The following is a 25358-nucleotide window of genomic DNA, read 5'->3' as shown; positions in this document are numbered from 1 at the left end:
TTTTTTTTTTTTTTTTTTTGATGTCTTAAAGTAAGGTTAGCTTCACATTTTTGGCTGGAAGGCCACACAAACAATTTTCTGTCTTCCTCATAGTATCACTACAGAGCCACATTGCCTCTTGTTGCTGATGTTAATTTTTATCATTTTGATTATTTGTAGGTGGTATTGTTCACTTTCTCTACTGTGTCATTACTCTTTTTTTTTTTTTAATTTTTTTTACTTTTTAAGAGATGGGGTTTCTCCATGTTGGTCACACTGGTCTCAAACTACCAACCTCAGGTGATCCACCCACCTTGGCTTCCCAAAGTGCTGGGATTACAGGCATCAGCCACCACCCTGGCTGTGCCATTACTCTTTATGAGGAGATACTTCGAGAGAATATAAATACCTTGCACCTCATCAAAAGGATTAAACACAAACGCATTAATTTATACCCAGCAAAATAGATAACAATCGTTAGGTTCTATTTCCTGCATTATTTAGACATCTTTCTAACTTTAGTTTGTTTGAATCAGAATCCAAAGGAGGTCCATGCAATGAATTGGGTTGGTAGCAAGTCTCTTTCAATCTACAGCAGGGGACCATAAATTCTTAACAACTCAATTGTGAAATTGTGTGACTGAGAAGCACCTGGGACGCAGACAGGAAGGCCATTATTCTGTTTCCAGCACCTGGCACATTGAGCTCATACATTTTTGTTGAGCTGTTGGGTCCCCACTTCCCTCACATGTGCACACATGTCCTCCTCCCGCTGCAGGTAGCCACAATGCTGTGGTCTCCAGACTCTGTAATCTCTATTCTGGGTGAGGACAAGCGCTTGGACAGGGCTGCCAAACACTACCATAGCCACAGTCCCAGCAGGGCCTTGGGAGAGCTGTCAATTTGAAGGCAGGCTATAAAATGGGGAAAATAGTCCTTTTTTGTCACTACCTCAGGGCCAAGCTCTGCTAGACTAAGTGCCTTTAGGAACTTGCTCTTTGCAATGACTACTGGGGCAGAAAGGAGCTGAAATTCCAGTGAAATTTGACTATAAAATGTTTAAATACCATTATGGGAAATGATAGAAACTGGTAAAACATTCACTTCAACATGCAAACGTGTGTGCGTGTGTGTGTGTGTGTGTGTGTGTGTGTGTGTGTGTGTGTGTGTGTGTCTTGTAAGAGGTAAAGTCTTGGGTGTCCTTTTGGTACAGACAGTTATGTTTAGGAAAACTATCCAAATGGACTACTTAGTTATGCAAATGTAAAACAGAAACCAGGTGGGAAATGATCATGCTTAGGAAGCTGCGGCTACCAGAAACTAAAGGGCTCAAGGCATTGGCTTGTCAGTGTGGGAGCCAAGGTCATCTCTGCAGACCACTTCCTTACAGTGGACTGTGCTGTAGCTAAAACCTATGGGTTGTTTGGGGGAGATACATGTGTTCATGTTTGAGCAGCCAAGGGCTGAGTAGCTGAGGCAAAGAGTACAGGAGAGATGCATCTGTGCCCCATTCCTGAAGGAGGGCCACAGAGGTAACTGACTGTTGCTGCCCTATATATCATACTTTTGTTTGTTTGTTTGTTTGTTTGTTTGAGATGGAATCTTACTCTGTCGCCCAGGCTGGAGTGCAATGGCACCATCTCGGCTCACTACAACCTTCGCCTCCTGGGTTCAAGCAATTCTTCTGCCTCAGCCTCTCGAGTAGTTGAGATTACAGGCGCCGACCACCATACCCAGCTAATTTTTGTATATTCAGTAGAGACAGGGTTTTGCCATGTTGGTCAGGCTGGTTTCGAACTCCTGACCTCAGGTGATCTGCCTGCCTCAGACTCCCAAAGTGCTGGGATTACAGGCATGAGCCACTGCGCCAGGTCTATATATCATACTTTTAAGGTTCTTCATTCTTCCAGTTGCTCAGGCCAAACACCATAGAGTCATCCTCAATGCCTCATACCCGATTTCACCCGCAATATTCATTCTATTAAGGATACCTTCAAGTACATCCAGATCCCAACCCCTTCTCACCTTCTTTACAGCTCCTGCCCTTGTCTGAGCCACCATTTCTCCCCTGTATCACCTCAAGAGCCGGCTACCTGGTCTCCCTGCCTCTGCCCTTACCCCTACAATCTACCCTCAACAACACAACAGCAACAGGATTCCTCTTAACCTCCAATAGCTTCCCATCTTACTCAGAATAAACCCATAGTCCTTACAATAAACCTGCCCCACACCCCATCTGATAAGTCATTCTTCTCCTTTCTTAGGTTAAGATTTACTTTTAGAGCACTTACTATGTGCCAGGCCATGTTCTAAGTGCTTCACAATTATTCATCCTCATAACAAGCCTCTGAGGTATGTATTATCATTATTCCCATTTTACAGATGAGAACCCTGAGGCACAGAGAGAGTAAATAAGTTGCCCAAGGTCACTTGACTTGTAAGCAGGGGTTTGAACCATGGCAACCTGGTTGTGGAGCCCATGCCTGTAATCTTCTTCCTTCTGAGTCAACTCCAGCCACACCAGCCTCCTTGCTTTCAACATGCCAGGTACTCTCCCACCTCAGGGCCTTTGTACGTGCTTTTCCCACTGACTGGAAAACTTCCACCCTAGCTATCTTCTCAGTGATTCTTGCAGTTTTTGGGAAGGTCTCTGTTGAAAAGTCACCACCCTATCTAAAGTGGCACACACTGATATACGCCGGCCTCAACACACACCATCTGACCTATTATGTATTTATGACTGTTTATTTACTGCCTGTCTCCCACACCGAAATGTGAATGCCAGTAAAATAGGGTTTTTTTGTTTTGTTTTGTCTTGTTCATTGCTACAGTTTAGAACCCTAGAGTCTAGCTGGGAACAGGGTAGGTAATAAATAAACAGTGGTGAATAAATTTAAATCAGTAAATTTAAATCTATAAATGGTTTATAAATTTAAACAAATCAGAAATTGAGAATTGTTGAACATTAAAGAAGATGACTTTTCATTTTATAATTTAGAAGGAAAGGTGAAAGGAAATAATTTCTTAGTGAGTAAATACGCTGGTACCCTGTGTTCTGATGAGAGACAGAAGAAAAAGCATACCGTGTGGGCAAGCAGTGGGCCAACGCTGAAGCAGGGAGCATGTCCAGTCAGACACCCTGGGAGGAGCCCTGTCCTGGATGAGAAATGCTGGCAGAAGCACAGTCAACAAAGGCCAAAGTAGACAAATGGGATCACAACAAACTAAAAAGCTTCTGCAGGGAAAACAACAGAGTGAAGGGACAGCCTACAAAAGAGGGGAAATGCTTGCAAACTAAACATCTGATAAAAGATTAATGCCAAAAAAATGTATGAAGAACTCAAATAACTCAATAGCAATACAACAAATAATCTCATTTTTAAAATATGGGCCAGATGCGGGGGCTCACACCTATAATCCCAGCACTTTGGAAGGCCAAGGTGGGCAGATCACTTGAGGCCAGGAGTTCAAGATCAGCCTGGCTAACATGGTGAAACCCTGTCTCTACTCAAAATACAAAAATTAGCCAGACATGGTGGCGCATGCCTGTAATCCCAGCTACTCAAGTGGCTAAGGCAGGAAAATCACTTGAACCCAGGAAGCAGAGGTTGCAGTGAGCCAAGATTGTGCCAGCACACTCCAACCTGGGCGACAGTCTCAAAACATTTTTTTTAACTTAAAAAAAATTTTTAGGCCGGGCGCGGTGACTCACGCCTGTAATCCAAGCACTTTGAAGGCCAAGGCGGGCGGGTCACCTGAGGTCAGGAGTTCAAGACCAGCCTGACCAACATGGTAAAACCCCGTCTTTATAAAAAATAAAAATAAAAATAATAAAAAATAAAAATAAATTTAAAAAAATATTTTTAAAGGCAGACCAAGAGTGGTGGCTCACCCTCAGCATTTTGGGAGGCCGAGACGGGCAGAACACCTGAGGTCAGGAGTTCAAGGCCACCCTGGCCAACGTGGTGAAACCCTGTCTCTACTCAAAATATAAAATTAGCTGGGCAGGTGGTGTGCACCTGTAATTCCAGATACTCGGGAGGCTGAGGCAGGAGAATCACTTGAATCCTCGAAGTGGAGGTTGCAGTGAGCCGAGATTGCGCCACTGCACTCCAGCCTGGTGACAGATCGAGACTCGATCTAAAAAAAAAACAAAAAAACTTGATCTCACTGAAGTAGAGAATAGAACGGTGGTTAGCAGGGGCTGGGCAGTTGGGAGGGTTGGGTATTGGGGTCATGTTTGTTAAGTGTTGGAAATGGATGTTGAAAACAGATGCTCGCTGCCACAAAGAAAAATTAGCACGGAGACAAAGGATCTTTCAGCAGCACAATTTTTACTTCCTGGACTGCAGGAAGGATACTCTCACTAGCCATCTTGCCAAGAGAGTACAAAGAACAAAGGGAATATACACAAATTTATTCCTTACACATTTGGGGTCATCCTTACTGCTATGTCTCATCTCCGTTGGCTGGAGCCAGACCTCACAATCTAAACTAAAACCCGAATGGCTAATAACTTAAAACTTTTCTTAACAGGTAAAAACAATGGAGAGTTGGGACATGCCTGTGAGCACATACAGCACAGATATCTTGGTTAGAATGTACTATGTGCCTATAAGCACAGCATGTCTAACAGCTACATAGGATAGGGCTTAACAAAGTTATCAGCACACTTATTTTTTAACAAGAAAGGAAACTTTAAAAAGGAACTTTTCTACTTCCCACATTAAATGATATAAAATAACTGGATAGAAAGAAGTTCAAGAGATCTATTTTACAACATGGACACTATAGTTATAACAAAATATTCTTGAAAACTGCTAAAAAAGCCAGGCACAGCAGCTCATGCCTGTAATCCCAGCACTTTGGGAGGCTGAGGCGGGCAGATCACGACGTCAGGAGTTTGAGGCCAGACTGACCAACATGGTGAAACCCCGTCTCTTATTTTAAAGAAAAGAAAACTGCTAAAAGAGTGGATATGAAACTTTCTTACCACACAAATGTTAACTATGAGGGAATGCATACATTAAGTAGCTAGATTTAGTCATCCACAATGTGTATAAACTTCAAAACATCATGTTATACATGATAAATATATACAATTTTGTATATCACTTAAAAATGAAATATAGGAATGCAAAAATTTCAAAAGCTTACTGGAAGGCAGTCTTTGTGCAGACTGCACAAGGGAAGAAGGGGTAGTGAGGAGGAAATGGTCCCCTCTCCGTGAGCCTCATACTTTTGGGCCAGGACTCAGAAGAGTCTCAGATGCACCAGAAAATACTACTGCTAAACTGAGGCAGGGACACTAATTAGCCACTCTATGTAAAAATCTTAATGGAATAGATCCTCATTACCTTGAGAGTAAATTCCAGCCTACTTAGTATTATAAGCAACTGTGTCCCGATGCCTTATTGCCAAATATTATTTGATTTGCCGATGTCTTTCCTATAGGGAAACATGGTGGAAGCTGTTCTCTCCTGCTTCCTGTTCCATCATTCATAATCTATTTCACAGAGAAAATGAAAGCCTTCTGACAGGAGCTCCTACAACTTGCCACCTCCAACCTCCAAAAGCACATAGCCAGACATCCATCTTTTCCTCCCTCTCTCCTCTTATGATGCAAGATATGTCTACCCACGCATGTTCTTATTCACATGTGGGGTTTTTTTGTTTTGTTTTCTGTTTCTTGCGGAGTTTTTTTTTTTTGAGACAGAGTCTCACTCTGTTGCCCAGGCTGGAGTGCAGTGATGCAATCTCGGCTCCCTGCAACCTCTGCCTCTTGGGTTCAAGAAATTATTGTGCCTCAGCCTCCCAATTAGCTGCGATTACAGGAATAAGCCACCACACCAGGCTAATTTTTGTATTTTCAGTAGAGATAGGGTTTCGCCATGTTGGCCAGGCTGGTCTTGAACTCCCAACCTCAGGTAATCCGCCTGCCTTGGCCTCCCAAAGTGCTGGGATTACAGGTGTGAACCACTGCACCTGACTTCTAAAATATTTTGATTTCTTTCAGAGCTGCTATATGTCTTATAAGGCTATACAGGGTTAGAATTTGATGTCTTATTGCTACAAAGAGTCTGCTTTTTCAGCCTTAAGATTTAATGTTAATGCTGGTCGGTTGTGCCTGAATTCCAAAAGGAGGAGAGTGTAATGAGGCATGATTGGATCCCCACTTCCCGTCATGACCTGAACTAGTTTTCCCGTTTTCTTTAGAATCCCCTTGGTTGAGATGAGGGGTCCATTCAGTCGTTTGAGGGACTTGAATTTGTCTTTCGGTTTACACGCACTCAATGTATTCAATCATAATACATAATAAATTGCAAAGGAAAATGTTTCACAGCATATTGAATTCTTCAGATAAAGAAAGACACCAAATAGCCAGGCATAGTGGCTCATGCCTGTAATCCCAGCACTTTGAGAGGCCAGGGCAGACAAAATGCTTGAGGTTAGGAGTTCGAGACTAGCCTGGCCGACATGGTGAAACCTTATCTCTACTAAAAATACAAAAATTAGCTGGGTGTGGCTGCACACGTCTGTAGTCCTAGCTACTCGGGAGGCTGAAGCAGGAGAATCATTTGAATCCAGGAGGTGGAGGTTGCAGTGAGCCAAGATCATGCCATTACACTCTAGCCTGGGAGACAGAGCAAGATTTCATTCTTAAAAACAAAAAAACAAGACATCAAATGATCTGGACTCTAAAATGATGCTTCCCATATACTCTTGAAGCAGCAATGTTCAGCTCCTGGTAGCAAAACAAACTTGACCATGGGTGTGGGGCATCTAGCCCTCAACAGTGTACACAGTGCTTTTTATTGCCTGGGCTCCTTTAATCCTCCCGACAGCACTATGAGCTGGCATTATTACCACAGCTTCGCAGATGTTGACAGTGAGTTCTGAGGCCAGTTGCAATGGCTCACGCCTGTAATCCCAGCACTTTGGGAGGCTGAGGTGTGAAGATCACTTGAGCCTAGGAGTTTGAGACCAACCTGGGCAACATAGCAAGACCCTGTCTCTAAATTTAAGAAAAGAAAGAAAGTGCGTTCTTCAGAGGTTAGGAAATTTGCAGAAGAAATGCTCATTACACTAGTAGGACAGAGACAGATTGGAATTCAGATCTTTTCACCTGATGTTTTATGATTCCCAAATATTTTTGCTACTTGACCATACTAATAGAGCTCATTGCTCTGTATCTATTTTAGTAGCTAATTGACTAGATGTAATATCAAGAATTTTTTTAATCATTTCACACTTATTGAGCAACCTCTGAGTGTGGCTAGTGAGGGAAATACTAAAGAAAAATAGATCTTTCCTTTTAAAAGATTAGCTTGTTATAAAGGAGGCATGGTTGTGAGCAGACAAAAATACTCAGAGACGCCTTACAAAGCAACCTAAGAATCTCTTATGAATTGCAAGCTGCATGCTATTTCACATTTTATTGTCTCTGGATGCATTTAAAATCAATTGAATGTCACAGTTTGCTTAGCAGCATTTGTTTTCTTGGTGGCACATAAAATAAGAAGGCCTCTCACAATCAATAGCATCTTAGAGTCAAGGAACTATGAAATAATTAAATGGCAATTTGTTTTATAGCAGTGAACAAATATTTGTCAAAGGGCAAATCTTTTTTGTCTGGAGTTAATAAAGTTATTATCTTCTACCACAAAGCTAGAGGTCAACAGTACCACTATTATTGATTGGCACTACCTGGCTCCAGCTCAACTTCTCCTTCCTTAGGATGAAAGCACAGCAGGCAGTCCCTCAGGGCAGCTGCCACAAATTAGTTTGACAATTAGGTTAACAACTTCAAATGACAATGCAACCAATGGGTTAAAAAAATAAAAAAAGGCATAAAGAATCCTAATAAAGACCAGGCAGTTTGGCTTAATCTAAGCACTTTCAGAAGCCGACACAGGAGGATCAATTGAGGCAGGAGTTTGAGACCAGGCTGGGCAACATAGTGAGATTCCCTTCTCTGCAAAAAATACTAAAAATTTGCTGGCAGTAGTGCTGCGCACCTGTAATCCCAGGTATTCGGGAGGCTGAAATGGCTGGATCACTGGACCCCGGAATTCTATGCTGCAGTAAGCTATGATCGCACCACTGCACCACAGCCTGGGCAACAGAACAAGATACTCTCTCAGAAAAAGAAAAATAGGCCGGGCATGGTGGCTCACACCTGTAATCCCAGCACTTTGGCAGGCCAAGGCAGACAAATTGCTTGAGCCCAGGAGTTTGAGACCAGCCTGGACAACATGAAGAAACTTTGTCTCTACAAAAAAATACAAAAATTAGGTGTGCGTCTGCAGTCCCAGCTACTCGGGAGGCTAAGGTGGGAGGATCACTTTAGCCAGGGAGTTTGAAGGTGCAGTGAGCCAAGATCGTGCCACTGTACTCCAGCCTGGATGACAGAATGAGATCCTGTATCAAAAAAGAAAAAATAATCCTCATGAAGAGAGTTCAAACAGAAGGACAACACAGTGTTCATGGACACAGTGTTTGAGGGACACTTTCAGAGAAGGCAATTTCAAGAAGTGAGTCCAAGGGGGAAGCTGAACATTCACATAGTATTTGGAAAGCAGTACCATATGTAGATGTAGATATAGATCAGAAAAGCCAGGGTGACAGAGTACAAAGCATTACGGACATTGACACCACAGATGTGAGTTCAAATCCTCACCAAGCCGTACATTGGTTGTTGCCTGGGAAAGTTCCTGAATTATTTTAAGCCTGAGTTTCCTCCTTTTTATTATTTTTTATTTTTTCAGCTACAATTAGACTTTATTCGATGTAATGTAATAAAACATTTTCGAGTTTAACAATATGTATCTGACCATAAATAATCACTTACATTATTAATATAAGTATACAGGGTCACATTAGCAAATCTCCAGTTCAGGAAATTGTACAAGCTTTGACTCAAAGGACAGTGTCTTCCTCCCCTTTCAAGAAAGGCAGTTCTTCCACATGTCTGGTAAGAAGCAACGTCAATAGGAGTTGGAAGGAGTCCATAATCCACATCGAAATTCTACTTTATCCTTGGAGGACAGCTTGCTTTATTGTAGAAAAATAATACTCTCTTTCAGTTCTGTCTTATCAAATGAAGGACTGTATTCAGTTTCCCCCTTGTAGATATAGGTACTCTTCTTTTCTCATCTACTGTGTCTCCTTTGCTCACACTGTGCTTATCATAGTTTGCTTGGAAAATCCTCCTGTCATACAACAAAATACATTCTGTCCATGAATGATTCCTGAATATTCACCATGACACCTAGACTCGGTAGCATAGGAAGTGTGCATTGGAACCTTCTCCCACTTGCATGGATTTAGACATGTCCAAAGAACCTGAAACTGCTGCCTTTCTGGAACTCAGTTCTGTTGGTGTGCTTACTGCTGAGATGATCTGCTATCTTAAACTGAGAACACACAATAGCACTGATCCACAGAAAAAAGGAGAGGTCACCATCTCTCTCGTAAGACATTTTGTAAATTGAATCACCCTGTTTGTCATGTTTTACCCACCCCAAGAAAGGACAGAAGCCGCATTCCATTCTGCAGTCTTGGCAAATGACTTTCTTCTGTTTCCACCTCTATTTTGCTTTATTTCGTCTCCATTATTCCACTTTCAGTCATGAATCATGACCTTTTATTTAGTCAGAGTTTTGCAGGACAAAGGTAGGTCTCCAGCCTCTCAGCAAGCTTCGGGGCTTAATGCATGCCTGCAGCTGAGAGTGCCTGGTTGATATTCTGGTACTGGCACGGAGCAGGTGCCATAGGTAGTCCTCAGGTTGAAGAAGGCATATATAAAAGGGTTCATGAGAGTTTGCATAGCCCAGCCATGGAACTATCCTCTCCACCCACAGTGGCATGCAGTGCCACAGACGAAGGGTCTGGCTATCAAAGGAGGAAAAAGGGCAGCCAGCACATGGTGAAGGCCCCAACGATGATCCCCAGAGTAGTTGCTGCTTTCCGTTCCTGCTTAAAGATGGAGATATTTTCCACACTCTTTCACCTCATTCTGGAACTTCACTGTGCCATTCAGGGTGACTACTGCTGTCTGGCTCCACTCGAGGGAAGCCAGGGAACCTGTGTTAGGCTGTGCTTTTCCTTGTAAATCTGGTAGCACATGAAAAGCATGACAGACATGAGGATATAATATGCCACTGCGGTGGAGAAAATCGTGTAGCCAAAGTCCTGACTGACCAAGCACACCTTATCATCATTTACATTCTGAGCCCAACCAAACTGTGGGGTAAAGTGACGGAGGCAGAGAGAAGGCAGACAGAAAGAATCATCTTCGCCATGCATTTCCCATTCTGCCTCATACGGTACGTTAGGGGCCTCCTGACCCCAAGGTACCTGTTGATGCTGATCATGCACGGGGTCAAGATCCAGGCCGTGCAGCACAGGACATCTATGGAGATAAAGACGTTACGGAAAAGGTGTCCAAAGATCCACTTGCCCCTGATGAGGTCGGTGAAGCTGATGAAGGGCATGACCGCAACGGCCATACGAGGTTGGCCAGCGCCAGGAACAGGATTAGGTAGTTGGAGGGCTGGCGGAGCACATGAAGATACCGCCAGGCAGTTGCCCGCAATCGTCAGCAGGGAGATGGGCGTCAAGACGAAGCCGATCACAACTCTCTCGGCTCTGCCTAGCTGATCTGCTCCCTGCGGCCGGAGGCATTGTCCGAGAGCGCGTCCCAGGTGGGCGCCAGGCTGGCAGTCACCTCGGGGACCCGGCTCAGCAGGTGCGGCATCAGGGCTCAGGTCGGGCAGCCCGCACCCCACCTCTAGCAGGAGGAAAGAGCCGAGGCGCCCGTAGAGGTCCGGGTGGCCGCTGCTCTTAACATCCATCACGCACAGCCGAGTGCCGCTGCCCCGGGCTGTAGGTCCCGGGCTTCACCTCACCAGTTCCGCTCCGCGGCCCAGCCTGAGGCCAGCGCCGGCCGCTGGGGGGCGCCCGACTCAGCCTCGGGGCCCCGCCCTTCCCCGCCCCGAGGCCTCTGAATGAAACGCTGGAGCAAGGCCGCGTGGGGACTCCATGCGGGAGGCGCCTCCACCCCCGACGAACGCCCGGGACGTTCGGGCTCGTGGGCTCTCCGGCGGAGCTCGGCCGGCAGCCGCGCGGCTCGGAGCAATGGAGGCTCAGGCAGCGGCAGAAGTTTCGTTTCGGTTTCCTCCTTTTTAAATGGCTCCAACAAATTTGTCGGTGGTGTGCGGACTACAGATATATTTGTAAAAGAATTGACAGAAAGCAGGCACTCAACTCAGTAAATGGTGAGAAATTTGGTGAGAAGATTTTTGAATAGGAGTGAACGAGCAAAGCCATGCTTACAGAGGCACCAGGAAGCTGTGATTTAGAGGATGGTGGGAAAGAGTGGCAGCAGGAAAGTGGTTCGGATGCTCTTTCAGTCGTCTAGAAGGGGTCATGGGGCGGGGGTAGAGGGACGGCTACCGAGACAGGGAGCCCGGTGGCCGCTGTACCAGCGGGATCGGACCTTCGGGTGGGGGCCTGGAGAAGCGTGAGGAACCCAGGGCTCGGAGGTTGGAGCTCAGGCACATGAGAGAGGACGCAGCGGCGGACCGGCCGAGGGAGGGTTGAGGGAGCATGGCAGGAAGTTCCTCCCCCACCCCCCCGCTGCCTAAAGCCAGTCCACGCGAGAATTGCTTTCCAGGGCCTCAGCGGATAGGTTAGACTCGGAATAAGAGAAGAGCTCGGCGGAGGGGGATGGCCTGGGGCCCGCTGCCCGGTTCCCTCCCAAGACAGCCGCAGAACGCCTGAGAAGAGCCGGAGCACGACCCTGCGGCTCGCCACGCCGCGCCCACCCCTTGCTTGGCCGCCCTGCCCTGCCCTCTCACCTTGTGGCTCTGCGGCCCTGCTGCCCCGCCCTCTATCCCCGCCCTTCTCATCGCTGGCCCGCCCTCTCACCGCCCCCTCGTCTCGCCGCCCCACCCCCTCGTCTCGCGTCCCAGCCTTCCCTCTCCGCCCCACTCGCCTCTGTCCCGCCTACCTGCCTCACCGCCCGGCCCCCTGGCCGCCCCGCCCTCTGGCCCCTCCCTCTAGCCCGCCTCTCGCTTCATTGCTCACCGCCCTGCGGCCCTGCCACCCTACCCCCTGTAGTGGCCCCCAGTGGTGCTCCATCGACCCGCCACCTCACGTCCTCCCGTGCGTCGGGAGAGTCTCGGCTACAACATGTTGGGCATGATCAAGAACTCGCTGTTCGGAAGCGTAGAGACGTGGCCTTGGCAGGTCCTAAGCAAAGGGGACAAGGTAGGCCCGTAGGGTTGCCAAGGACCTGAAGGGTGGCTGCGTCCCACCCCCACCCTCATCGGGGCTGCAGCGGGTGCTGAGGGGCAGTTGGGGCAGGAATGTGCTATCGAAGGTGCGTTCTGGTGTCTGTCGCGAGTGCGGCCCTCCGACGCCCAGCACTAGGACTGGGAAGGAGAGAAGTGAGTGGTGCCCCTGCAGCCGGTGGTGGGAGGAGCAGGCTAAAGAGGAGAGATTGATCCAAGGGGAGAATCCCAACTTGGCGAGTTGGGCACTGCTGTTGAATGCATTCTTTCGTTTAAATATTCCAAACATTCTGAACAGTATTATTTGTTGAGAGACATTCGCTTGCAGAAATGAGCGTCGCAAGAAGCTCCAAAGTACTAGAGAACTGAGTACAGTAGCACCCCTTATCCGCGGTTTCAGTTACCCGCGGTCAGCTGTTGTCCATAACTATTAAATGGAAAATTCCAGAAAAACAGAAGTCCTAAGTTTTAAGTTTCCGGCCATTCTGCATAGCAGGATGAAATCTTGATCCCTGGGACCAGAATGCCCTTTTGTCCAAGGGTCAGCCTGCTATGTCTGTAACCCGCCCTTAGTTACTTAGTAGCTAGCGTGGTGATCAGATCGATTGTGGCGGTATTGCAGTGCTTGTGTTCAAGTAACCCTAATTTTACATAATAATGGCCCCAAAGTGCAAGCCTAGCAATGCTGGCATATTGTTACAATTGCTTTATTTTATTATTAATTGTTAATCTCTTACTGTGCCTAACTTATAGGTTAAACTTTATCTTAGGTATGCATGTACAGGAAAAAACATAGTAGATACAGGGTTCAGTTCTGCCCACCATTTTGGGTATCCACTTCAGGGCTTGGAAGGTATCTGCTATGGATAAGGGGGGACTACTGTGTAAAAGAACAAGATCTGTGCAGAATAGATGTAAATGTAGGCAGGAAGCACAGGGGCAGTGAATTCTGCCGGGGAGCTAAGATGGGGCCTTCAGTGGAGTGTCCTGAGCTGGGCCTCAGGGATGTGTAGCAGTGCATGCAACAGATAAGGGCATGCACAAAGGCCCAGAGCTGTACCATTGCTTTTGGCCAATTATATCTGCTGGAGTTGGGTACCTAGAACACAGAATGAGTGAGAAAAGCCATAGTTGCTGTCTTCCCCCAAATTTATATCAGTGCTAACATGGGCTAACTGAACTCTACCCCTGAAAACAAGGAGTCTGCTGCTAGATTATAATCTCCTGGTGGACAGGTAGTTTGTACAGTGCAGCTGTATACAGAGCTCCCAATACGATGCCTCATTTGTGAAAGGACTGCATTGCCTGGGGGCCAAGTTCTGATACCTAGTGCAATGATCTTCATATCACAAAAGCCCTCAATTAGACTCTAATCTGAACTCTTCGAGCAACCAAAGACCTTTCACCTGTTCTTATCTCTGTTTCCCCAGCTCTATGTAGAATGAACAGTTTAGCCCTAATCAGAGGTCACACATTTGAATGCCTGCAGCAGCCAGGCAGGTAATGGAAATGGGTGAAGCTGGCTGTTTTAGGCTTTAAGGCATGGTGGAGACTGTGGCAAATTAGAAGTGAGCTCAGGTTCCCATCTATAAAGGGCAGTTCCAGCCACCTGTTGCTATATAGTGATGTGGTATGAAACAGCGTTGCCAAATTTTTAAGGAAACCAATATATCCAAATTCTTATGTGAAATCACCCAATTTAAAATTAATTCAACAAAAAATATTTTTCAAGTGCTATGTGCCAGGCACTCTTCTAGGCAATGGGGATAAAAGAGTAAAACCAGCAGAAGTCTTTGCCCTCATGGAACTTAGGTTTTATTGGCTAATGAACAAATTAAATGTGTCATGGATCAGATGGTGATCAGTGCTGTGAAGAAAAGCAAGCAGGGAAGGGGAGTGAGGAATAGGGAGTGTTAGGAGTGAGGCTGTGGTTTTGAGTAGGGCAACTAACATAGTTGTGCACAGGCTGGACACCAGTCCAATAGGATGCCAGTGATTAATATCGGTCCTGCTCTCAGCATCCAAAAGACTCACCCAAGCCAACACAGAGAGCTGCCTGTCCTCCTCCCTGGGCAGCGAAGAAGGCACCTGTTAAGGTCTGCAGCATCACTGGCCTCCCCACCAAGTAGTTGCCCCACCCAAAACCACAGCCTTTCTCCTAACACTCAGCCCTGATGAAGGTTCCTGTGGTTCTAACACAAAGAATCCACGTGTTCTTGTTTTTTATCGTGGAATGGGGCTCGCTTTGTCTTTTTGGGTTCGTGATGATGGCCCACGCAGGCGGAGGATCTGGGCTGGTCCATGGCCTGTGCCCTCAGATTCCTTCCTCACCCATCCCCTGCTCTGCTGCCTCCCTGTAGAGTTGAGGCTGACCCATTCAGCCTCTGTTTCCCAGGCCAGATGTCAGCTGGCTCCCAGCTAGGTTGGCTCAGTGAGAGGCACTACTGGCAGATAGGAAGAAGGAAGAAAGCAGAGTATTTCTCCTCCTCCTTCTCCACCCTGTCAGATCTCTATCCTACTAGGAGCTTCTCTGTGGCTTTGGCTTTGACTACACAGGCTACCATGGTTCTAGCTTCTATCCAGTAATCTATGTATCTGAACTTAGGTAAAAGGCAAGCCTCCCTCCATCTCTCCTAGGGTGCTTACTAACCTCTAGGTTGCCTCTCTGTCCCCTGCTGGCATCTCAGCCCCTCTGTTATCTGTGTAACCAATTCCTTGCATCAAGATGTCTCTGCTCTAAATACACTAGTAGTTTCTGTTTCCTGTTTGACTCTTATTGATACAACGTCACCTGCTGTTAATTTGGGGTCTTTGGGATAAGTAGAAGTCCCTAATAAGCATCTTCCCTCAGTGTTTGATGGGAGTATGGGGCCATATGGGATACTGGTACCAAGCTAAAGCAAATCATTTAACCCAAATGAACCTTAGTTTCAACAGCTGTAAAATGGGTATAAAAATATCTTTTCCATCTATTTCCAGAGTTACTATAAATATTAATTTTTTTTTTTTTTTTGAGGCGGAGTTTCGTTCTTGTTACCCAGGCTGGAGTGCAATGGCGCAATCTCGGCTCACCACGACCTCCGCCTCCCGGGTTCAGGCAAGTCTCCTGCCTCAGCCTCCTGAGTAGCTGGGATTACAGGCACGCGCCACCATGCCCAGCTAATTTTTTGTAGTTTTAGTAGAGACGGGGTTTCACCGTGTTGACCAGGATGGTCTCGATCTCTTGACCTCGTGACCCACCGGCCTCGGCCTCCCAAAGTGCTGGGATTACAGGCGTGAGCCACCGCACCCGGCCAAATATTAATTTTTTTTTTAATTTTTAAATACTTTTTCTTTCACCATCTGACCAAGAAATATTAAATTCTTTAAAACCGTGAAAACATTTTGTAAAGTAGTATACTCTACAAACATAGTAATAGCATTATATTAGTGCTCATCTCAGCTTCATTCTTTCTAGCTGTGTGGTCACAGGCCAACTTAGCCCCTCTGAAGCTAATTGTGAGAAAAAATAATAGTTCATATCTTAATAGATTGTTTTGAAGTTCAAATGAGATAACCACTTATAAAATTGTTCAACACTAGTACTCGGTTGGAGATGGTGATGGTTAGCTTCCCCCTAATTTTACAATAAATTTTGAATAAGTTACTTAACATCCCCTGTGAGCCTTTGCATTCCTCAACTCTAAGATGAGAATAACAATACCAATGTGAAATTAATTAATTATGCATAGATACTTGTAAACCTTTTTTTTTAATATACAAATTTAATGGTATTATTATTTTTGAAGAGAGCCTGTCCCTGAAATTACCTCTTTTATCCTGGAAACAGCCTGGGTCAGAAACTGTTGGCCACCCTCCTGGGCAAATGGATGGCATACCATGTTCCCCATATAGCATAGGCTTCAGGCTCACCAGATGTTCAGGACTGATTCCAGGTACTTGGCAGGGAGGCCAGTGCTGCTGCAGACCTTATCAGATGCCTTCTTCATTGCTCAGGGATGGAGGAGGATAGACAGCTCTCTGTGATGGATTGGGTGTGCCTTTGGATGCTCAGTGTAGTACCGATATTAATAACGGACATCCTTATCGGATTTGCGTCTGGCCTGTGCACACAGGTTAGGATGTGATAGCCTGGCTTTGAGTCCGGGCTCCACCATTCACCCACTGCAGTTTGGGCATGTTACTTAAACTCTTGTTCCCCAGTTTCATCTGAAAATGAAGATTAAAGCACTAACTTCTTCACAGGGTTATAGGAGGAATTGAATGAATGAATCCACGTAAAGCATTTAAAATAACACAGACAAACAGAAAGTATACTCTGTTAATTATTATGATGAGTATATTCTTGTAATGAGAAAGCAGGCTTCCATCCTTAGCATGTATACCTACTACATGAAGTGGCAAGAAAAAAACTGACCTTTCAACGGAGTTGCAAATCCCATAGCCAGAGGCATTCTTGCTAGACTTTTGTCTGGGACTTGAACTTGACCAAGGTTCCCACTGAATGTTGAAAATTGGTTTTTGTAGCCATAGGCCAAAATCCCCATCTAGGAACTGATTGGGAGCATAGGATAATGGAGATGGGGTGAAGGAGGGCTATTGTGTTCCATGTCAAAAGCAAATGCACCAAAGATGTTAAATTTTAAGAATCAAGACTGTGTTAACTTAGCTGCCTTATTCTCTACAGCAATACAGAATTCTAGTTAAATAAATTTAAATAGAGCTCCCTGGAGAACTAGAATAGTTTTACAATTCCATCTCTCAAGCCTGACTTTTCACAGTGGTCCAGTGCTTCAAATGAGTGGTTTTGGATACAGATGCTATGAAAACAAGTGATCCCTGCACCAGAACTGGTTTAATATATTGTGGCCCAGCTTTTCTCCATGAGACCCTATTAGACGAGGTCCTCATCTCTCTGCCTACCTATTTCGGCCATTGTATTCATTGTCATTAGAGTAAAAACAGGTTTTACTCTGCATCTCCCCTTTCTCACAAATATTTCTAGAGTGCCTACAATATGCAAGATGTGGTACATCCAGGTACAGAGAGATACAGCGGTAAACAAGAGAAACAGTCCTGACCCTGTGGGACTTATGGGTGGAGGTGGGAACTTAACACATTATTTAATTATAATTAAAGTAAGTATTGTGTTATGAAAATACAAGGGTGGGTAAGAATGTCATGGGGGAACCTGTTTTAGGTCAGGATCCTTTCTGAGGAAGTAACTTTAGGTTGGAACCTGTTAGATGAATAGGGAGGACACCAGACAAAGGCAGGAGGAGAATGCTCCAGGGAGAGGGAGTAGCAGACACAAAGGCCCTGGTGTGGAAATGACCATGGCATTAAAGGAAAGAGCAGAAAGCTGCAGAGCAGGTGCTGTGGGTGTGGCTGGCAAAGTAGGTAAAAGCTCAGTGGTGCCTGTATCACCAAAGGCAGGTTAAGAACTTGGTGAAGGAATGCCTTTACACGGGCGATTAATTAACACAGTTACATTGGTGTAGAGTGCCCTATACATGCTCTCTGGACAATGCCAACCTCATTCACAGCTCTGGTCTCCCCTTACACTGATGACTCCCAAATTTACGCCTCTATGCCAGTCCCCTGCTAAGCTCCAAACCTGTGTGTCCAACTGCTCAATGGACAGTTTGCTCATCTACATCAGGAGGAGATTAACTGATGGACACATAAGACCCCTTCCAGCTCTAGAGTTATCTGACTTTAGGGGTTCATAGAAAGGAGGATCACTCTGGAGGAGGAGGAGGCGGAGTTGAGTCAAGCCTTAAAGAATGATAGGTGTGGCTGGGCGCAGTGGCTCACGCTTGTAATCCCAGCACTTTGGGAGGCCAAGGCGGGTGGATCACGAGGTCAAGAGATCGAGACCATCCTGGTCAACATGGTGAAACCCCGTCTCTACTAAAAATACAAAAAATTAGCTGGGCATGGTGGCGCATGCCTATAATCCCAGCTACTCAGGAGGCTGAGGCAGGAGAATTGCCTGAACTCAGGAGGCGGAGGTTGCGGTGAGCCGAGATTGCACCATTGCACTCCAGCCTGGGTAACAAAAGCGAAACTCTGTCTCAAAGAAAAGAATGATAGGTGTATCATGAGGGACTTGGCTCTCTGAGACAAGCTGGAGTCCCTTCTTGGCAGTGTTTCTTTCCTTGCTATGGACTTGCCGCCTGGAGAACAGGCCGAGAGCCCAGATCACTTGAGCGATTTTCTAGATCTCTTTTCTGTTGCAGACGCCCTCCACTGAAGATTCAGACACACTTGCAAAATCCTATGTTTAGGTCACAAGTGTCAGTTGAACTAATTTAGGGAAGATGAACTGGCTTGCTATCAAATCACCATCACTGGACTAATGGTTACAAAATCCAACTCCCACAACAGCCTCTGAGTTCTTCTGGGATCTGGCCCCTGCCAGAATACCTTTGTATGCCCTGCTTGACAGTCTTTGCTCCAGCCACAACTATCTGTACTCTTTGTACTCACCATCATCATACTGTTCTTGACTTCTCCTCATTTACTCCTGTGGTGCTCATTACCTGGAATCCCCTCCCTTAATGATCAGAGCATTTACTGCATTATACAATAATTTGTGTAATTCTCCTCACCACCCTCCTAATTATCCCTATCATATTAGTCTCCAAATCTGTAGCACCTGGCAGAGGTTTTTGATTGTTTATTCCATGAATCAATGAATTAGTGACTGAACGTCCAGTTGGGTAGCCTGTAAACATCTCAAAGTCAGCCTGACCTTCCCAAACATGTTACCACATACACCCATGCCCCTCAAACTAACCTAAGTAGTAATGTTCCCATACTGCCCTGGCATGCCTTGCTCCCTAGAAATATTATCAGATGATAACCTTCTGTTTTCCCGGCATCTTCCCTTGTTAGGCCATGCTGATCCTGATATCAGGAACCAAATCTTTCATCTCTGTCTTGTATCACCTGGAACAATGTTCAGCACAGAACAGATGCTCAGTAATTGTTGGCTAAATGAATAAAAGGAGAAAAGAGACCAAAGGAGAGAGCCAGTTAGCTCTTTCTCCAGTGAGAGCTTGTCATTGGTTTTCCCATTTGTAAAATAAGTAACTGCATAAAATGACTTCTGATACCTCTATTCTGAATTTGACATGGGCATACACTGTCTGCCCAAAGTATCTAATATAGTGGCTAAAGAGAGAGGTTACAGACTGGGCAACAGTGCAAGACCCCATCTGAAAGAGAGAGAGAGACAGAGAGAGAGAGAGAGAAAGAGAGAGAGAAAGAGAAAGAGAGAGGGAGAGGAAAAGTTTTTGAAAAAGCAAAGACACTTTGGGAGGCTGACGTAGGTGGATTGGATTGCTCAGGAGTTTGAGACCAGCTTGGGCAACATGGAAGAAACCCTGTCTCTACAAAAGAAGACAGAAAAAGAAATACAAAAATATTAGCTGGGCATGGTGGCACACACCTATAGTCTCAGCAACTCAGGAGGATGAGGTGGGAGGATCATGTGAGCCCAGGAGGTTGAGGCTACAGTGAACCAAGATTGTGCCCACTGCACTCCAGCCTGAGCAACAGTGAGACTGTCTCAAAAAAAAAAAAAAAAAAGAGAGAGAGAGAAGAGGAGGAGAGGGAGAGGGGGAGAGGGAGGGGGAGGGGGAGGAGAGAGGTTTAAATGCTCACTTCACCCCCCATAGCTATAGAGAACCTTGCAACAAGCATTAGACTGGAGTAAACTGGAGTTTGGGAACTGGAATTTTTATTTCAGTTTCACCATTCAATAGTCACATCGCTTTGAGCAACTCAGTCTCTCTGGTTCTTCATTTTCTCCTTGATAAAATTAGTTAGCTTAGGTAAACTTTAAAACCATTTTAAGTTCTGAACTTCTGTGATTCACAGGATAGTGTTTCTGGAATTTAAATCATTACAAGTGTCAAGAGTAGGTACGCTCTCAAATGAAAGGGGAGTTCTGGAATTCTCTGATGCAACAGAAAGAGCAAAACACCTTAAGTTTACTTAACAGTTTGCTACTGAAGGCTCTTTGGAAATGTCAGATTCACCAGAATGAGTAATCACAGTGCCCCAAAGTCAAGGCTGACTTGCTGCCTCATGATTGCTGGTCTGGCGCAATTTCCTCTTCCCCATGTGAAGGGGGTTTAAGCACAAACTTGGCACTCTGGGTTAAAATTACAGTATTAAAGCTGGGCATGGTGGCTCACACCTGTAATCCCAGCACTTTGGGAGGCTGACATGGGCAGAACACCTGAGGTCAGGAGTTCGAGAGCAGTCTGTCTAACATGGCAAAACCCCATCTCTACTGAAAATACAAAAATTAGCCAGGAATGGTGGTGTGTGCCTATATAATCTTAGCTACTTGGGAGGCCGAGGCAGGAGAATCGCTTGAACCTGAGAGGCGAAGGTTACAGTAAGCAGAGACCACACCACTGCACTCCAGCCTAGGTGATAGAGCGAGACTCTGTCTCAAAAAACAACAACAAAAAGAAATATTAAATATGCTCATTCAGAGTACACTTGCCACTTACAGCCCTACAGTCCTGCCCTCCTCCAGAGGCACCTTCTGTTCCTTTGGGAGTCACACCCTCTTACCTAGATGAGAATCTTCAGTCTGGGATATTATATGAACATCTATTTGACCAGTCTAGGGCAGCCAGGTTCCCAACCATGTGTCTGTTTTTCATAATCATTGTTAGGAGAGACAGAACCTTAATCAAATATCTGTTGCACTTCTAACATGCAAAGCTCTGCAGTATAGTTTCTGCCTTTATTGCAGATTGTTAAAACTATAATAATCTTTCATAACTAGACAGTAAGATGAACATAGACCAACTTTTCTTCTTCTGATGGGATAGAATAAAATTCACTCCAGTACAGCAGAAGAAAAGAAAGCAGGATAGGGGAAGGAGCAACAACAAAAAAGAACCAGGATGCATCCCATCCATAAGGATAAAGCATTGCTTTGTGAAACTTTAACTAAGCAGGCGGTAAAAAATGCTTTCCTTCTTATGGATTGTGGTTTTTTTTTTTAAAGTTTGAAGAACACTGCCTTTCAGTATATCCAGGAATATAAAATTAAATTATATGAGCGATCACGTGGCAAGGAGCAGCAGGTGTGCTGAAGGAAAGCTGCAGGGGTCCATACTGGGTCTCAACACCAGGAAAGGGGTAGTACAAGGACAGGGACTCAGTGCAGAAAGTGGTGATGCAGAGATGAACAAAGGATTTGTGTGAAAAGAGACAGCAGAGCTGAGCATTAAGCATGTTAGGTAGAGAGATAAGAGTTAGGGAGAGTATATAATGTGTCTGGGAGCGCAGTGTGACCAGAACTGCAGTTAGCCCTTCCTGTCTATGGATTCTGGATCCACAGATTCAACCAACCATGGATGGAAAATATTCAAAACATAATAATAGCAATACAGCAATAAAAAATATATAAATCAACAATAGAGGCCCAGTGGGTTCACCTTGCCCGCTGCGTAGAAAGAACCAATTTATCAAGACAGGGAATTGCGATGGAGAAAGAATAATTCACACAGAGCTGGCTGTGCAGAGACCAGAGTTTTATTATTACTCAAATCAGTCTCCTTGAGTATTCGGGGATTAGAGTTTTTAAGGATAATTTGGCGGGTAGGGACTTGGGAAGTGGGGAGTGCTGACTGGTCAGGTTGGAGATGAAATCATGGGACGGTTGAAGTTAGGTTTTCTTGCTGTCTTCTGTCACTCAGTGCAAAGGCAGAACTGGTTGTTTCAGATTACTGGTCTGGGTGATGTCAGCTGATCCACTGAGTGCAGGGTCTGCAAAATATCGCAAGCACTGATCTTGGGATTTACAACAGTGATGTTATCCCCAGGAGCAATTTGAGGAGGTTCAGACTCTTGGAGCCAGAGGCTTCATGACCCCTAATTTGTAATTTCTAATCCTTAGCTAATTTGTTAGTCCTGCAAAGGCAAACTGAACCTCGGGCAAGAAGGGGGTCTTATTAGGAAAGGGCTGTCATCAGTTTTGTTTCAGTCAAACCATGAACTGAATTCCTTCCCAAAGTTAGTTTGGCCTGTGCCCAGAAATCCACAAGGACAGCTGAAGGGTTAGAAGCAAGATAGAGTAGGTTAGGTCTGATTTCTTTCACTGTCATAATTTCCTCAGTTATAATTTTGCAAACTAAGGCAGTTTTAATTGTGACTCATGCCTAAAATCCCAACACTGGGAGGCCAAGACAGGAGGACTGCTTGAGCCCAGAGGCTTGAAACCAGCCTGGGCAACATAGGGCAACTCTACCAAAAAAAAAAAAAAAAAAAAACGTTTTAATTAGCAGGGCATGGTGGTGTGCACCTGTGGTTCCACTTACTCGGGAGGCCAAAGTAGGAGGATCACTTGAGCGCAGGAGGTCAAGGCTAGTGAGTCACGATCGTACCACTGCATACCAGCCTGGGTGACAGGCTGTCTCTAAAATAAATAAATAAATAAAATTTTGAATAGCAACTATTTGCTTGTCATTTACCTTGTATTATTATAAGTAATGTAGAGATAATTTAAAGTGTATAGGAGGATGTGTGGGCATTGTATGCAAAATACTACACCATTTTATATCAGGGACTTGAGCATCCGTGGATTTTGGTGTCCATAGAGGCCCTGGATGCCAAGGATGCCAAGGGACAACTGAACTCTGATTCTTCTTGAATTGCAGCCCTCCTACTAGAATGAGCCTAATCTTGAGGGCTTCACAGTTTCATTGGATTGTCGTCATATTTTTTGTTTCCTCCCATCTAGGTTTTTCTTTTCTTCTTTTTTTTTTTTTTTTTTTTCTGGATCTCCTATTTGTTTAACTTTATCTTCCAACCTTTTTACTGAATTTTTCTTCTCTGTTATCAGATTTTTGATTTCCGAGAAGTCTTTCAGTCTCTGAATGTTCCGTTTTTGTAGCATTCTGGCATTTCAGGATGCAATATCTTCTCTTATCTCCCCAAGAATATCGAGTATAAGAATTTCCTGCTTTGGATGTTGTCTCTACAGGAATCCCGGAATCTATTTCTCATGGCTCTTTATACTCAGGCCTGTCCCTTCTACTATGTGGCCGGATGCACCAAGGAAAGTTTCTTAGCCCCCGTACCTCCCGTAGCTGGACAGTTACTGCTTCTGGAGACATCACAAGTTGCTACTTCATACCTCTTAAACACTGTGCCTTCTCTCTCTCTAGGAAGAAGTCTCCTATGAAGAAAGGGCCTGTGAAGGAGGCAAGTTTGCCACAGTAGAAGTGACAGATAAGCCTGTGGATGAGGCTCTACGGGAAGCAATGCCCAAGGTTGCAAAGTACGCGGGAGGCACCAATGACAAGGGTGAGTACCCCTGCAGGAAGTGGCTCTGGTCTCAGGGGCCAGCTTTGCAAGATCTCACTTCATCAAGGGTAAACACAAGTGAGGGGCTACAAGGCACCTGCAGCACCTGTTTCAGTGGCCCATGAACCTCCTGCACTGCGTAAACAAGGGGTTTATTACAGGATTCTGAGGAAACCCCCAGCCTGTCCCTCACTTGAAGGCATCCCTGCTCAATATCTCCAAGTTCCTGCTTCACTCCCAGGTGTGGGACCATATGCTCTATTTTTTTTTTTTTAACCCTGCAGTGCTTATTATGTCTTTGGATTGGTTGACTAGGTGACGTGTGCCCACTGTAAGTCAAGCCACAGCACAAGGCAAGGCCAGTATCAGGCTAGAGATCCCCGGAGTCAGCTTCCTGGTAGCTCAGATTCTGCTGGGCCCTGAGGTTCAGTGAGCAATGAGGTTCCAGACCCTGTCTGGCAAATGAAGGGTCTGAGAATTCTTAGGCCATCCTACTCTTAAAAACTCGGCAGTTCAGGCCAGACGTGGTGGCTCACGCCTGTAATCCCAACACTTTGGGAGGCCGAGGTGGGCAGGCAGATCACCTGAGGTCGGGAGTTCAAGACCAGCTTCACCAACATGGAGAAACCCCGTCTTTACTAAAAGTACAAAATTAGCCGGCATGGTAGCACATGCCTGTAATCCCAGCTACTCAGGAGGCTCAGGCAGGAGGATTGCTTGAACCCGGGAGGCAGAGGTTGCAGTGAGCCAAGATCGTGCCACTGTACTCCAGCCTGGCACCTGGTGACAGAGTGAGACTCTGCCTCAAAGAAAAAAAAAAACTTGGCAGTTCAGGCTGGTCACCTCTCTACTTTTAAAACGATAAGCCTGAAGTCTCATGAAAGGTGTACCTGTTAGATATAAACCATATTTTAAAATGTGTTTTGGGCCTGCCTGACCCCACCAGCTCACCCCACCTTTGCTATAACATCATGAGTTAAAATCACCTTCCCTTTACAGATGAGGAAACTGAGACACAGAGAGTCATGTGCTTTGTCCCAGTACAGCCAGCTGGAATTTGAACCTGTCTCTGCCTGGCTCCCAAGCCCCACCTTCACGCCCTTACCCCCATCCCGACCCTCAGGAGGTGTCCCCTACAAAGGGACCCTGTGCAACCGTGGCCTCAAGTCCTTTCTCTGAGTCCCTCTTGCCACTGGTGCCCAGCCTGGTCGTGGTGTGTAAAAAAAAGAAAAAGAAAAAAAAAATGTGTTTGACTCATTAGCTCTCCAATTTGGGCAGCTCTTCGTAATCACTGCAAAACAAAAATGGGTCAGAAAGCAAGGGGGAAAAAAGAGATGTCGTGTTTAATATTTAAGATGTTTCTCAAGCTGATAGAGAGACAGAAACATTTCTTAGCCTTAATAACATTTAAAAGGAGCTGCTCTGTCTATGGAGTAGCCATTCTTTTATTCCTTTACTTTCTTAATAAACTTGCTTTCAAAAAAAATTTAAACATTTACTGGGACCAAAGTAATAAGGCTTTGGAAGATATGTTAACCTGTAAGAGGTCAGGAAGAAATCTTTTCCTTCTTAACACTGTCTTAACATTTTTTAAGATGAAAATATGTATAAGAATTATAAAGCTCACTAAAGAAAACCTTGAAAATAACAAAACAGTATTCCCTAATTCTCCCATTCAATGCAATCAATGTTGTCTTTTGAATATCTATTTTTAGGGCTTTTTTTTTTTTTTTTTTTTTTTTT

The 25358-nt window shown here is 45.2% G+C and overlaps 1 protein-coding gene and 1 pseudogene across 2 annotated transcripts in view; one reads left to right on the top strand and one right to left on the bottom strand.

The window, feature by feature from the left end:
• Positions 1 to 8805: 8805 nt before the first annotated feature.
• On the bottom strand, positions 8806 to 11849 carry LOC116533810 (annotated as a pseudogene). Its single transcript, XR_004261455.1, has one exon. The product of XR_004261455.1 is annotated as a 5-hydroxytryptamine receptor 7 pseudogene (transcript).
• A 175-nt stretch (positions 11850 to 12024) lies between these two features.
• HEBP1 (heme binding protein 1) overlaps positions 12025 to 25358 on the top strand; it is a 28116-nt gene continuing 14782 nt past the window's right edge. The window contains exons 1-3 of the mRNA XM_032253685.1: positions 12025 to 12088; positions 12124 to 12252; positions 23477 to 23615. Of these exons, the coding sequence (XP_032109576.1) occupies positions 12175 to 12252; positions 23477 to 23615 (217 nt within the window). The 5' untranslated portion in view covers positions 12025 to 12088; positions 12124 to 12174. The remainder of the gene's footprint in view (positions 12089 to 12123; positions 12253 to 23476; positions 23616 to 25358) is intronic.

This window comes from Sapajus apella, unplaced genomic scaffold (genome assembly GCF_009761245.1).
Source record: "Sapajus apella isolate SASKATOON/1434 unplaced genomic scaffold, GSC_monkey_1.0 scaffold84, whole genome shotgun sequence".
Lineage (NCBI taxonomy): Eukaryota > Metazoa > Chordata > Mammalia > Primates > Cebidae > Sapajus > Sapajus apella.
The sequence above is the reverse complement of the archived record's forward strand: the minus strand, read 5'-3'. Positions and strand labels throughout refer to the sequence as shown.